Source organism: Sprattus sprattus, assembly GCF_963457725.1.
Source record: "Sprattus sprattus genome assembly, chromosome: 14".
NCBI classification, from domain to species: domain Eukaryota; kingdom Metazoa; phylum Chordata; class Actinopteri; order Clupeiformes; family Clupeidae; genus Sprattus; species Sprattus sprattus.
This window is the reverse complement of record NC_137912.1, coordinates 21,606,032-21,620,793: the sequence shown is the minus strand read 5'-3', so window position 1 is coordinate 21,620,793 and position 14,762 is coordinate 21,606,032. Positions and strand designations below refer to the sequence as shown.

General features: G+C 45.9%; 1 protein-coding gene across 2 annotated transcripts in view; it reads left to right on the top strand.

Annotated features, from left to right (window-relative positions):
- itih5 (inter-alpha-trypsin inhibitor heavy chain 5) overlaps positions 1-14,553 on the top strand; it is a 25,197-nt gene extending 10,644 nt beyond the window's left edge. For both annotated transcript variants that reach the window (XM_080851782.1, XM_080851781.1), the window contains exons 9-15: positions 340-658; positions 7,738-8,039; positions 8,563-9,093; positions 9,691-9,744; positions 10,750-10,866; positions 11,447-11,824; positions 12,097-14,553. In XM_080851782.1, the coding sequence (XP_080707908.1) occupies positions 340-658; positions 7,738-8,039; positions 8,563-9,093; positions 9,691-9,744; positions 10,750-10,866; positions 11,447-11,824; positions 12,097-12,395 (2,000 nt within the window). In that variant the 3' untranslated portion in view covers positions 12,396-14,553. The remainder of the gene's footprint in view (positions 1-339; positions 659-7,737; positions 8,040-8,562; positions 9,094-9,690; positions 9,745-10,749; positions 10,867-11,446; positions 11,825-12,096) is intronic.
- The last annotated feature ends 209 nt before the right edge of the window (positions 14,554-14,762 follow it).

Sequence of the window (14,762 nt, the reverse complement as noted above, 5' to 3'; positions counted from 1 at the left end):
GAGGGAACGGCCAACTGAGTATTTCATATTTTGTTAAACGAGTATTTAATAGCAGTTGATTTAAGTGTTTAATGACTGATAATTGACTGTTCATTCCAAGTCTGCGGCTCTAATTTAAAACACTTTTTGTAAAATGTAGTGAATTGGTCCTCACGGTCCTCTAGCTGTCTGTTCAGTGTGTTTACCCAAAAAATTGAGCCATTAACAATTCCAACCAATCAGGACATTACTTCAGGAGCACTGAAGGGTTGGGTGTAATTTGATTGGCTGGCTCAAATATCCACAACCTTTCACCTGAGTTAAGAGTTGTCTTCCTTCCTTCCATCACTCTCGTCGCAGGAACTGACATCAACAGTGCCATCCAAACAGGCTCCTCCCTGCTCAGTGACTTCCTGTCCAGCCCAGAGGCTACAGAGGCCAATCACAACTCGGTGTCTCTGATCATCTTCCTGACGGACGGGCGCCCGACGGTGGGCGAGCTGCAGACAGTGAGCATCCTGGGTAATGCGCAGCGGGCGGTGGCCGAGCGCTTCTGTGTCTTCACCATCGGTATGGGCGACGACGTGGACTACCGGCTGCTCGACCGCATGGCGCTGGAAAACTGTGGCACCATGAGGAGGATCCCCGAGGCGGCCGACGCTCGCACGCTCCTCAAGGGGTCAGCAAGGGGCACCGCGGGGTCATGTGGGGGTCATGGGGAGGTCATGTGGGGGTCATGGGTAGGTCATAGATGGGTAACAGGTATCACAGGAGATGGGCCGGGGGAGGGATCACCGGGGGTCATGTGGGGGTCATGGGGAGGTCATAGATGGGTGACAGGTATCACAGGAGATGGGCCGGGGGCGGGGGTCATGAAGGAGAACTCTGAAGGGGACTACTGACAACACACAAGGGTCACCATATGGGGAGGTCACGGGGTCACAGGGAGGTCATTAGGAGGTCACCTGGGTCATGGGGAGAAGGGTCAAGAGGAGAGGTTAGAGTACTTGACCTTGAAGCAGATAGCTGCTGACTGTGGAGTGGATCTGGGCCAAATGTGGAACATGGGAACACTTATGATGATTTAACATTATATAGTCATCTCTTGCTCTTGGGAGGCGTCACTGATAGTCACCATGGGAACAGGGAATATTTAAACCAATGAAAATTGAACATAATTTGTTAGAGTTAGTTCACACCGGCTGCAGTTGGTTGGGGCTGTGTCTGTACCAGACATGTGCCGGATCGGGGCCAGAACTGGGCCAAACTCCGCTGGTCATGGTGGACTCTGAGTCAGTGAAGGCCATTGAGGTTACACTTTGGGTGGAGGGGGGTAATTATTTAGTAATTATTGAATGTAATACTTCATAGGAGTACTTCATATCCTGGGCTGGAGGCCTAGCAGGAGAGAGGGAGCAGAGTGAGGGCTGGGACACACGCCGATAGCAGATAAAGGATACCTCTCGATAAAGGTCTGGTGCTGATCTGGACTCGATTAGATGGGACTGATTAATAGATGACATAGACAAATTCCTTATAGGCAGGTCTCACTACTTGGCAGCCATCTTGGTAACGCCCCACGGGCAGCTTTTTCAGGCAAGGCAGATCTAGGCCGAAGGGGAAGGTGGCTGTTTCAAGCAAACCAGATCAGGCTTCAATCTAAATGATTGGATAGAGATCCGTAACTCCAAACTGACACATCACATGAATCCTTGTTTAAATCTAACATGAACGACATGCACATTTCCCCCCATCTGCTTTAATAAGGCTAAAGATGTTTCGTGTTGACTTGCTCACTGCGGCCAAAGTTCGCGGTGCAGCTATTGCTATGGTAACTGTGGACAAACAGAATGATCAGGGAAACGCCTCGGAAATGTGATTGGCTCTTTGCAATACAGTGCAGGACTTCCAGTTACAAATCCGTCATGTTTAGCGTTCCAAACTCCTCCATTCATTTTCCCGCCAGTCATTTGTCTCCTTCCTTATAGTGTTTCTGATGTAGACTATTAGAGGTAGTTTAAAGACACATGTGAAGCTGTTTAAGGGTTTCAGGAGACACAGTGATAAGTAGGGGAGGCAGAGAGGGGACTATGAGAGAAGAAGCTGATGCAGATAGCAGATAACATGTGGCCCACATCTGGACTGGATAGAGACAGAGTTAGGGGCAGACAGGCAGGCTTGGTTCTAGGGTACATATATTATTTATTGTTTCATGAAATAAATATCACTAAAAGGATGTGTGGGTCAATGGATGTAAATAGGCAATTAGAGGTAGTTGAAGCTGTGAAAAATGTGAAGCTGTGATGTAACAGTTTTAGGAGTCACAGACACCACTGATTCAGAGACACTGAGACAGAGATACTGAGACAGAGACCACTGAGACAGAACACTGAGACAGAGACACAGGACAGAGACCACTGAGACAGAGACCACTGAGACAGAGACCACTGAGACAGAGACACAGAGACAGAGACACAGGACAGAGACCACTGAGACAGAGACACAGGACAGAGACCACTGAGACAGAGACACTGAGACAGAGACACAGAGACAGAGACACAGGACAGAGACCACTGAGACAGAGACACAGGACAGAGACCACTGAGACAGAGACACTGAGACAGAGACACAGGACAGAGACCACTGAGACAGAGACCACTGAGACAGAGACACAGAGACAGAGACAAAGAGACAGAGACACAGGACAGAGACCACTGAGACAGAGACACTGAGACAGAGACACTGGACAGAGACCACTGAGACAGAGACCACTGAGATAGAGACACAGAGACAGAGACACAGAGACAGAGACACAGGACAGAGACCACTGAGACAGAGACACAGGACAGAGACCACTGAGACAGAGACACTGAGACAGAGACACAGGACAGAGACCACTGAGACAGAGACACAGGACAGAGACACAGGACAGAGACCACTGAGACAGAGACCACTGAGACAGAGACACAGAGACAGAGACACTGAGACAGAGACAATGAGACAGAGACACTGAAACAGAGACTACTGAGACAGAGACCACTGAGACAGACCACTGAGACAGAGACCACTGAGACAGAGACACAGGACAGAGACCACTGAGACAGACCACTGAGACAGAGACACAGGACAGAGACCACTGAGACAGAGACCACTGAGACAGAACACTGAGACAGACCACTGAGACAGAGACCAATGAGACAGACACACAGGACAGAGACCACTGAGACAGAACACTGAGACAGAACACTGAGACAGAGACACAGGACAGAGTCCCAGAGACAGAGACACTGAGACAGAGACACAGGACAGAGACCACTGAGACAGAACACTGAGACAGACCACTGAGACAGAGACACAGGACAGAGACACTGAAACAGAGACCACTGAGACAGAGACCAATGAGACAGAGACACAGGACAGAGACCACTGAGACAGAGACACAGGACAGAGACACAGGACAGAGACCACTGAGACAGACACCACTGAGCCAGAGACACTGAGACAGACACACAGGACAGGCAGTGGCAGGTCAGGGCAGTCCCCTCCTGATGGAGAAGTGACTAATACTCACAGGAATGGGATGGCTTGTCCTTTTTGTGAACACATCAACATATGTGATTAAGGAGGGATGGAGCCCCCCTTCTCTCATAATCGCAGGGCAAATATAACCCCTAAACACACACACCCAAGCCTTAAAAGTCACTGAATATGTCTTTGTGCTTCTAGAACAGTCTCTCTCTCTGTTTCTATTTCTCCCTATCCCTCTCTCGTGTTCTCCTTCTCTGTCTCTCTTTCTCACTTTCTCTATTTTTTCCTCCCTCTTTTTCTCCTTCTCTTTATCCCTCTCTGTCTCTCTTTTCTTTCAGTCACAATTGTTTTTCCTGTCTCAATCTTTCTTTGCAACACCTTTTCTACTTTACCCGTTTTATGATCTTTAATCTCTGTCTGTATTTGTCTTCCGTATACACCTGTATGTGACTCTGCCTCCCCAACATTCCATCCAACAACATTTTTTCTCTTCTTTTTTAGTTCTCCCTTTGTCTCTCTTCTTTCCCTCTTCCCTCATATGGAGCGAATCTGTAAAAAATACATATAGAAATCACACTAGTCATGTACACTACATGCATGATAACTCCATTTGGGACCTTCTCTCTCCCCCTCTGCAATCCCCCCTACTGTCTGTTTGTGTTCTCTTAAAAATATTTTTTGTCTTTTAGATTTTTGTCACTAATCTCTTTCTCCTCTCTCTCCACCTCTCTCTCTCCAATCTTCCTGTGTGTGTGTGTGTGTGTGTGTCTGTGTGTGTGTGTGTGTGTGTGTGTGTGAGGGAGAGAGACAGAGAGAGGGAGAGAGAGAGAAAAAGAGTGTGTGTATGTGTGTGTGTATGTGTGTGTGTTTGTGTGTGTGTGTGTGTGTGTGTGTGTGTGAGAGAGAGTGTGTGTGTGTGAGAGAGAGAGAGAGGGAGAGAGAGAGAGAAAGAGTGTGTGTATGTATGTGTGAGAGTGTGTGTATGTTCTCTGTAATAACCTTCCTGTCTGCTTCTGTGCTCCATCTCTCATCGCAGTGAGGTAGGGCTAAATTCACAGTTGCTGACAGCTACATGTGAAACGTCGGATTAACACACACCTGTGCTCAAACACACACCTGCCTCGTCATTACACACACCTACTGCTACCCACGTAAAATCCCTGCAGGCCAAACCGGGATACCAGTACAGTCATCGTGATTAAATATTACACTAAGCTCTTGTCTGGATAACGTCAATGCTTCACTCTTCCTACAGCATTTAAACAGGCCTGGGTTACTCCTTTGCTTAAGAAAGTTCCCTTTAACTGCTTTAACTTCCATTAATTTGCTTATAGTATGGACCTGTCTTCCTTTATCCCTCTTTGTCAACTCCTGAAAAGGTTGTCTTCAAGCACGTTTCTAATATCCTGTCTCAGAATACTTTGCTAGTCCCTAAGCAGTCTGCTTTTCATTCTACTGAAACTGCTCTTTAATCTGTGACTGAAGCATTGTTTACTAGACTTGACGGCAGCCTATGACACAGTGAACCATGACATTCTCCTCTCTATGCTGTCTGATTTTTGGGAAAGCAATTTTGGTTCCAGTGGAAATTCTTTCAGTGTGTCTTGGCAGGGATAGGTGTCAATTCTGCCCTACAAAGCCAAAGAGCAGTAAGTGCAAAAACCCCAAACTGAGAAAAACAGCTTTTTGTGTTTTTTTTTACACCAAGTAAAAGTTTTAAATTATATTTAACAACAAAATGTATAATTAGATAGATTAAAGTGAGGTGAACACCACCCTTTAATTTTTTTTTTACATTTTTGCAAAATCTGGTAATTTTATAGGCTATACTGCGTTTTGCCTTTGTATTACTGCTTAAAATTACACACGCATACATTAAGGTATTGCATGTAGAATCAATGCAAACTGCAGTAAAGACATGTACTGCACTTGGCTTGGTTTTACTCTACTTTTCTATAAACACTGCACACTGCAAATTTAAATTGCAAATATTTACATGAAACAGTTTATTGATCAACATAAAATTTTCACAGATTGAAGAGCTGACCCTGCACTTTCAATTTCTGCAAAAAAATGTTTTTGGAAAAAATGCACATACTGCTCTTTGCCTTTGTAGGGCAGAATACCACACCACCTCACCACTGGTGTACCTCAGGGATCGGTACTTCAACCCCTCCTATTTTTCTATTAACACCATTTCCTTTGCTGAGCGGGGGGTTCAGACCCTGGGCTCTTTAAAGCGCCTTCAGACAATTTTATTGTTTTGGCACTATATAAAGAAAATTGAATTGAAATTGAATTGAGTCATCCCTTCTCATGGGTTCTCTCATCACTGTCATGCAGATGATACTCAACCGTACTTGTTCTTACCTCTGGATGACTATACAGTATTGGCTCAGATTTCTGCATGCCTCAGTGATATATCAGTTTGGATCAGGGATCATTCACTTTCAGCTTAATCTTTTGAAAACTGAGCTCCTGGTATCCTCAGCCAGTCCGGCTATCCCACAAAATCTTAACATCCAGCTGGGTTCATCTTTAATGAAATAAATTATTATTAATTAAATAAAGCTACACAAAACTATTATAATTGATGACCAGCTTAATTTCTCTAAGAAGCTTCTGGCTTGAGGTCTCATCATTTCACACATTATAGCATTTAAAAAATCAGACCCTATCTCACACAATAATTATGCTCTTGTGCAGGCCTTGGTTATTTCTAAACTAGACTATTGCAGTGCCATTGTAACGGGCATGCCTGCATGTGTAGTGACACCGTAGCAGATGATTCAGAATGTCTTTGATCTGCCAGGAGGAAACATGTAATTCCCTTCACTGGCTCCCTGGAGCTGCTAGGATCATATCTAAATCCCTCTCTCCTGCTAGGCCTACAGGACAGCCACTGGATCGGCACCAGTCTATTTAAACGCTGTGATTCAGCTCTATTCCCTCTCTCCACCACTTCACTCCTTCGGTGAGCGTTTGTTGTCTCTGCCATCACTCAGCAGCAAGAGATCGCAGTCGAGACTCTTTTTTCATACCTTGGTGATGGGATGACCTACCTAGAGCTGTCCTCTCCAGCGACACCTTGGTACATTCATGAAGCGCTTAAAAACTCTTTAACCTTTTTAAACATAATCCATTTGGTATTATTATTATTAATTGGTTGATTTAAACTTTAAATTGATACTTAAAACTGTTTCTTGAATAATTTACATTGTTTCATTCAACACAAACCAACTTATTGAGCAGCTGAGAGGTCAATGTATTCTTGCGTAAGATATCAATAGCTAATTTAAAACAGGATAGGACAAAAGTACTTGAGAGTGCATGTTTTTCTTCTATATGTGTGTGCGTGTTTGTGTAAGTGTAGCCTGTAGGTCTGTGTTTGTGTGTTTGCGTAAGGGTAGCCTGTAGGTGTATGTCTGTGTGTGTCTGTGTGTGTGTATGTGTGCTTGTTTTCATGCATAGAGGATGTGTCTGTGTGGGGTCTTGGATATTGCTCTTCCTGTGCCTCAGTGAGTGTTTCTGTTTGCATGACTTCATGTAAATGTGTGTTTGAGTTTGGGGGAAGGGGTGTTCTCTTGTCTTTTTATAAGTGTGTGTGTGTACTATGTGCATTGTGCAATTATGGGAGTGTGTGTGTTAACCTGTGTATGTGGTGACCTGGGAAACAGTCATAAAGATGTTGAAGGACACTGCGGGTGGTTCCAGTGGCCAGTGCTATGGGAGAGGTCTCGACCCTCTCTGTCTGAATGGCCCAGACTGTTTCTAAAGCTCTTTCAGGCGGTCAAGCGGTTCAATCTTTAGTCTTACAGCTTAATGATTCTCCAGCATGGCAAGGCCATGGTGCTGTTGGCTTTATAGCACCAAGGACCCCCACAAACACACACACACACACACACACACACACACACACACACACCTGTCGTCAGGTGTAGTGCAAACAGGATGTCTGAATCAGTGTTGACTTATTGTAGCTGTGTGTATTGTAGCATTCTTGCTCTTTTTTTCACAATGTGTCTGCCCCTTCCTTTTCCTCTGTCTGTCTGTCTGTCTGTCCCAAACGCACACACGCACACCGTCGTCTCTTTCTGTCTCTCTCTCAAACAAACACACACACACACACAAACTCATGCATACATTTGTGTACTCTCTCTGTCTCTCTTTCGCATACATTTACACACACATCCACCAACACACACACTCACACACACACACACTCTCCAGGTTCTATGATGAGATTGGAACCCCTCTCCTGTCTGACATCCATGTGGAGTACTCGGAGGACTCTGTAGAGTACGTCACCCAACACCTCTTCACCAACTACTTCAACGGCTCCGAGATCGTCATCGCGGGCAAGCTGACCAACCGCAGCGCCGAAACCCTCCACGTGCAGGTTACCGCCAGCAACAGCGACCGCAGCATCGTCATGGAGACGGACGTGCCGCTACGGCAACGGCAGCTGGAGACAGAGCGCCGCATGAAGGCGGCTGGGCTGCCAAAGGGAATGAGCCTAGACACAGTCAGAGGTACAGTCACAAACACATCACACAAGTTATTGATCAGCACATCACACAATATGATTGGCCTGAATTGATTTTAAATATTATTACATGTCTTTATTATTGGTACGTATTTTTCTTAAGAATGCATAGAGACGTAGAGCCAGACATAGCCCTAAAGATATACTCAGATCCAGGCTGTGTAGGGTATAGCACATGTGTTAATAACAGGTGCAATTACAACCACAACTCACGGCTACAGACACAAGCAAAGAAAGGAACACAGATGGAATGCGAACAGACGAAGAGCCCGAATGCTAGGCTCAGAATCAAGCTTTATAGAGTCAAGCATATGTGTTAATTACAGTTGCAATTACAACCACAACTCACTGTTAAAGACACACATAAGGGACAAATACAAATACAAAAACAGATACAGAGCCAGGCTCGGAAGTAAAGCTAAATGCACATACAGATGTGGGCACAGGCTATATTGAGTCTAATAAATATATATATAGATATAGAAATGTTTTGTTTCTCTTGTGTACAGGTATAGCTCCAAGCACAGGCACAGGCACAACTACAAGCAGACTCAGCGGTGCAGACCCGAACAGAGGAGCAAAGACAGATACAAAACCAGGCACAGAGAAAAAGCCTGGCACAGACTCAGGTGATGCTAATGCTAACGCTAACGCTGACTCTGAGCTAGAGAGTGGGACGGGCTACATCGAGCGCCTGTGGGGCTTCATGAGCGTGAAGGACGGGCTACGTTCGCGCCTACGCAGCCACACGAGCCGCGAGCGGGACGAACACACCCAGCAGGCCACCAACCTTTCGCTGGCCTACAACTTCCTCACGCCACTCACCGGCATGGCAGTGGAGCGGCCGCAGGTGCTTGCCGATGGGACGCTCGCCCAGGAGGCACCGCCCACGGAGGCACCGGCCGCTGCGACCGGAGCGGGAACAGCCAATGAGCTGCCAGCGGAGGAGGAGCAGGTGGGAGGGGCACCTTCATCATCACAGAGCCTAACCAGGAAGAAGGACCAGCCAGGGCAGAATTCTAAAGTTGCCAAGGCAACGGGTGAGTGGGAAAACAAATTGATACACTGATGAAAAAACACTCACACTCATACATACACACACAAACACACAACACAGACACATCTTGATATATCCAAGCAGGGTCCCTGGCAAACAAACGGATACACTGATGAAAGTACACACACACACACATACATAAACACACATATGAGGACACACACACACACACATACACACACACATAAACACACACATATGCACACTCATATGCACACACACACACACACACACACTCACATAAACACATATGCATACACACACACATACAGTATAAACACACACACACACGCGTGCACACACATACACGCACACAAACACACATACACACATACACACAGGCACACACACGCACACATGCTCTCCACCCAAATGACGTCTGTTTTGCACTTAATTTGGTCATTGTTGGGTCATGCCCAAGTGACACTGTGGAATGGAAATTGGTGATGCTGTGTGTGTGTGTGTGTGTGTGTGTGTGTGTGTGTGTGTGTGTGTGTGTGTGTGTGTGTGTGTGTGTGTGTGTGTGTATGTGTAGCCATGTTAATTAATCTTTACCCTCTAACTTTGTCTGTATTCACAGGCGGTGCTACAAAAAGACTCTCCAAAAAGTCTGTCACCATCTCCAAAACATCCGGTAATTTCCCAAGTTTTTGAGGCAGTTGCTGCTTTAGACAACATGCAACATCTGTCCTTTGTGTTTGTGTGCGTACATGTGCATGTGTGTGTGTGTGTGTGTGTGTGTGTGTGTGTGTATGTGTGTGTGTGTGTGTGGGGGGGGGGAGGTGCTAAAGAGATGAAAGCTGAGGTAATGTACAGTATTGGGGTTGGGTGGCTCTGTAATTTAACCTCTCTGTCATCACTAATTAGCAACCAACACTGGTTCTTAGTGGCACTGCAAAGCACTTTGGGAAATCCTGCTGGGTAGTCCTGGGAGAGAGGGAGAGAGGGAGAGAGAGAGAGAGAGAAGGAAGAAAGTGTAAGAGAGGGAAAGAAATAGAGTGTGAAACAACAATTTAGTTTAGAAACTATTTTGCCACAGCAAATCTGTTTTGATATACCCTCTCCCTTTCTTTCTTTTTTCTTTCTTTATCCCCCCCTCTCCCTCTCTCTCACTTGTGTAGTCATCTGCACCCTGTCTTATCTGATCTTGTGTTTAACACACGTCCTGCTCACTCTGATAATGTTGAACAGATTGTCTCACCCTGAGGGGTTGAGAGACCTGTGAGGGGAGAACAGTGTAATCTGGCTCACCAGGGATTCAGGCTGAAAACGACCTATTACCATTGCCAAGTTAATGAAACATTGGAGTTTTTGTGTGAGAGTGGGCATATTAATATGTTTGCGTGTGTGTTGTGTGTTGCGAGTGTGGGCATATTAATATGTTTGTGTGTGTTGTGAGTTGTGAGAGTGGGCATATTAATATGTTTGTGTGTGTTTTTGTGTGTGTGTGTGTGTGTGTGTGTGTGTGTGTGTGTGTGTGTGTGTGTGTGTGTGTGTGTGTGTGTGTGTGTGTGTGTGTGTGTGTGTGTGAGAGAGAGGGCATATAAGCATGTTTGTGTGTGTGTGTGTGTGTGTGTTGGGTGAGAGTGGGCATATTAAATATTAACATTTTTGTGTGTGTGTGATCTTCCCTCTGCAGCTGATGGCGACCCTCACTTTGTGGTGGAGTTCCCCCTGAGCAAACTGACCGTGTGTTTCAACATTAATGGAGAGCCCGGTCATGTCCTCCGCCTGGTCACTGATCATTCCCAGTCCGGTCAGTGCACACAAGCATGAAGTACAAAGTCTTAAGACTGGCCTGTCCTGTCAGTATAAGGAAACATTAAGCCAACTGGAGTGAATAACTGAAATATAGCTCTCTCTAACCACTGTAAAGTTAAGTTATTGACTCATAATTATGTGAACTCAGCCGGACATGTTTTGGCAATCTAATAATCAATTCGATATCAATAATCAATCTAATAGAGGACTATAAATGTCAGTGGATTTTTATCTGGCTGTAACTTGTGTTGTGTCTGGATGAATATGCTTCAGTGGGTTAAACTGTTTGGGTTTAGATGTGTGATGTGGGTCTATGGATGTGTAGATGTGACTTAAATATACTCTGAGTATTTCTTATGACCTGGCTATGGATTGTGTTTTCTATACCTTGAGGTTGTTTTGATTCTTTATGGTTTGGATAATGTGTGGTCATTTAACTTTCATTGTTTGGTTAAATTGTTGCTATTTTGTTGATTTGATATCCTGATCCCATGTTGTTTTTGTAAGTGGTTTGCTGAAGTGGTTCTCTGATTCTACTGCATAACCATTCTCTGTGGTTCCATGCTGTTCCGTAGGCGTGACGGTGAACGGTAAGCTGATCGGGGCGCCGCCCCCTCCTGGTAGCCATAAGCAACTGCGCACGTACTTCAGCACCATCACCATCGTCGCTGACAAACCCCGGCGCTCCTACATCGAGGTCACCCCCAAGAAGGTCATCCTGGACGGCCGCGACCGAATGGTGCTGCCCTGTGACAAGAGCGTCTCCGTGGAGTCAGGCGACCTGGCTGTCGCCATAGCAGCCCGCTCCAACATCACGGTGACCATCAGAGGAACGATCGGATTCGTCATCCTGCTGCATCAGTACAAAAACCCCGCCCCCTATCAGAGAGACCATCTGGGCTTCTACATCTCCAACAGCAAGGGTCTCAGCAAGGACACGCATGGCCTTCTGGGTAAGAGCTTACACACACACACACACACTCAAGTACACTCACAACTACAAGTGCGCACACAATTCCATAGGCACTAATGTGTGCTTGCGTTCACTTTCTCTTATCTCATGCACACACACACACACACATGTGAACATAATGCTTTTGTATGCATACACAGACACTCAAAAAGTGTGTGACACCACACAGTAAACCAATACCGCACACACATACACACACACACCCACACTCAGCTGATATACTGTATCCTGACCCTGCGTTCTCTTCTTCAGGCCAGTTCCTGAATGAGGAGGTTGGACTGACGGAGCTCATCGCTGACATCACCACCGAGCAGCCGACAGCAGGCAGCGCCACTCAGGCCGAGCAGCCGCCACGCACTGCTCTCAAGGTCAAAGGTCGCACGGTTCCCGTGGTGAAGAAGTCTCGACGCATCTACAGTGGACAGCAGACGGTGGACTGCTGGTTCGCGCGCAACAACGCCGCCAAGCTGATCGACGGAGAATACGGGAACTATGTGGTGTCTCACATGTTCGACACAGGGAACTGGCCGCATGACTCCAACACAGACTGAGGCCAGGCAGTCAGGAGGGACACTACGAGCCCGACAGCATTCCACACACACACGTGGAAACCATGGCACAGAACACACACTCTGCACTGTCTCCACACACACTGCACTGCAAGCCTGCTCTGTGTACAATATCACTTCTACGTACACTCCAATACAACCATTCACGGCAGTCTCCCAGCTGGTACTTAAAGTCTTTTCAAAGTTCTGACCCAACACTTAGTACCCAGTACCCAGTCATTCTAACACTTATAGCCTGTGGCCCATCACAACGGTAGACTATGGACATTTCAGTACAACACAAACATTCTGCTCAAACCTGCTACACGGCAGACGTTATAGTTCACACTAGGGGTTGCAGGAGACAGACAAGTTTAAAACTAAAACACTTCTCCAGCGACATCGGAAACTCAACTACAAAGAAAGCAGTATGGGAAATGTAGTCAATACTAACAACAAACAATATTTTAGAAAAAGACCCATCTTCCTTTCTTACACTATCATCCCGTGATTGACGAGTACTCGGTCATAAAGTAGAGAGTAATTAGCATCCCGTGATTAACGAGTAATTAGCATCATATGATTGACAAGTACTCAGTGTTAAGGTAGACTTGAGAGTTGATACCGCCGCTTTATTACTCACACACAACTCTCATCATACACTCCCCCCCCCTCTCTCTCTCTCAGTCGCTCGCTCACACACACACACACACACTTCTACACATCACACACACCTCTTATCATGTACTACCCCCCCCTCTCTCTCTCTCTCGCTCGTTCACATACACACACACACATACACACACTTCTACACATCACACACACCTTTCATCATACACCCCCCCCCCTCTCTCTCTCTCTCGCTCGCTCACACACACACACACACACACACTTCTACACATCACACACAACTCTCATCATACACCCACCCCTTCTCTCTATCTCTCTCTCTCGCTCACACACACATACACACCCTTCTACACATCACACACACACACACACACACAGACCTCTCATTATACACCACCACCCTATCTCTATCTCTCTCTCTCTCGCTCGCTCGCTCGCTCACAATCACACACACACACACACACACATTTCTACACATCACACACACCTCTCATCATACACAAAGCCCCCCCTCTCTCCTGTCTTCTCCCTCTTGCACTCAGGAGACTCTGGCTCTATGAATCTAGTTCCTTGGGAACTAAATAACTGTTCCATTACTCTTGAATATATTTTTATACTGCTCTTTTAATGTTATGGAATACAAACAGTGTGATTTGATAAGCTACATGTTGTTTTTATTTGCTTGTTAGTGTTTGCTTAAGTATTTAGCTTAAACCAAAGTATTTAATATGTGCTTGGAGGTGAAAAGCGAAAAAGGTGAAACAAGAAACTGTGTGCCACTCTTAAAACCGGAACAGGAATGAGTAACTCCCTGGCACAGCTGTGCTCCATAAAGACAGAATCCTAAATTGTCAGACCTGCCCTTCACTGTTTCACTACTAGGGTCTCTTTTCACATCAGAGGACACACTGACAAAATCAAACACACACACACACACACCCACATTGCCAGCTCATTACCATGGCGACACACACTAGGCAGTCACACCTGTTGGCTCTTCCTCCCCAATCTGCACTAGTCCCTGTCATCAGTCGCAGGTCACTGGGTCACGAGACCCTGCCAACTAAAGGTGTGCTCACCTGTCTGTCATCACAGGAGGACCCGCCTGTTTTCCTCCGTTAAACCTATAGTGGCAGAGGGGTGGAGTCACCCAAGGTATTCCGGAGCGACTGACAGGCGATATAACCTTTCAATTTCACCAGGTCACAAGGAACTCACACACACACACATATAATGAACTCGCTCACCTGAGCAGGTGTGAGAGAATTCTGTGTGTGTGATATCTCCACCATGACCTCTAACTTCACCTCTAGTCTGACCCTTTCATTCTTAAATCCCATTTTCACACAAATTAATAAGCACACACCAACACCATACTAAGAAACAGGGTGTAAAATAAGTATGAAATTCCTTTGAAGAGGCATATAGATCAACTAAGGTGAACCACATTAGTACTAGAACCTGTTTAGATGAACTGCTGGAGTTTCCCCGCCTGTGGTTAGTCTGCATGGAGTGTTTGATGAGAGGAAAAGAAGCCATTAGTAAGTCATGCATAAGCCTTCAGGCTACCTGTCTGAGATGGAATAAAAATAAAAATAAACCATCAAAGTATTGAGTCAGATGAATGAGATGACACTGATGGCCTGTGGGTCACTTTAGCAACTGTCAGCTGTTTAAACAGAGGTATCATAGTGTACCACTTCTTCAGTAAACCCTCATGTCTCCAATTGCGATTATAAA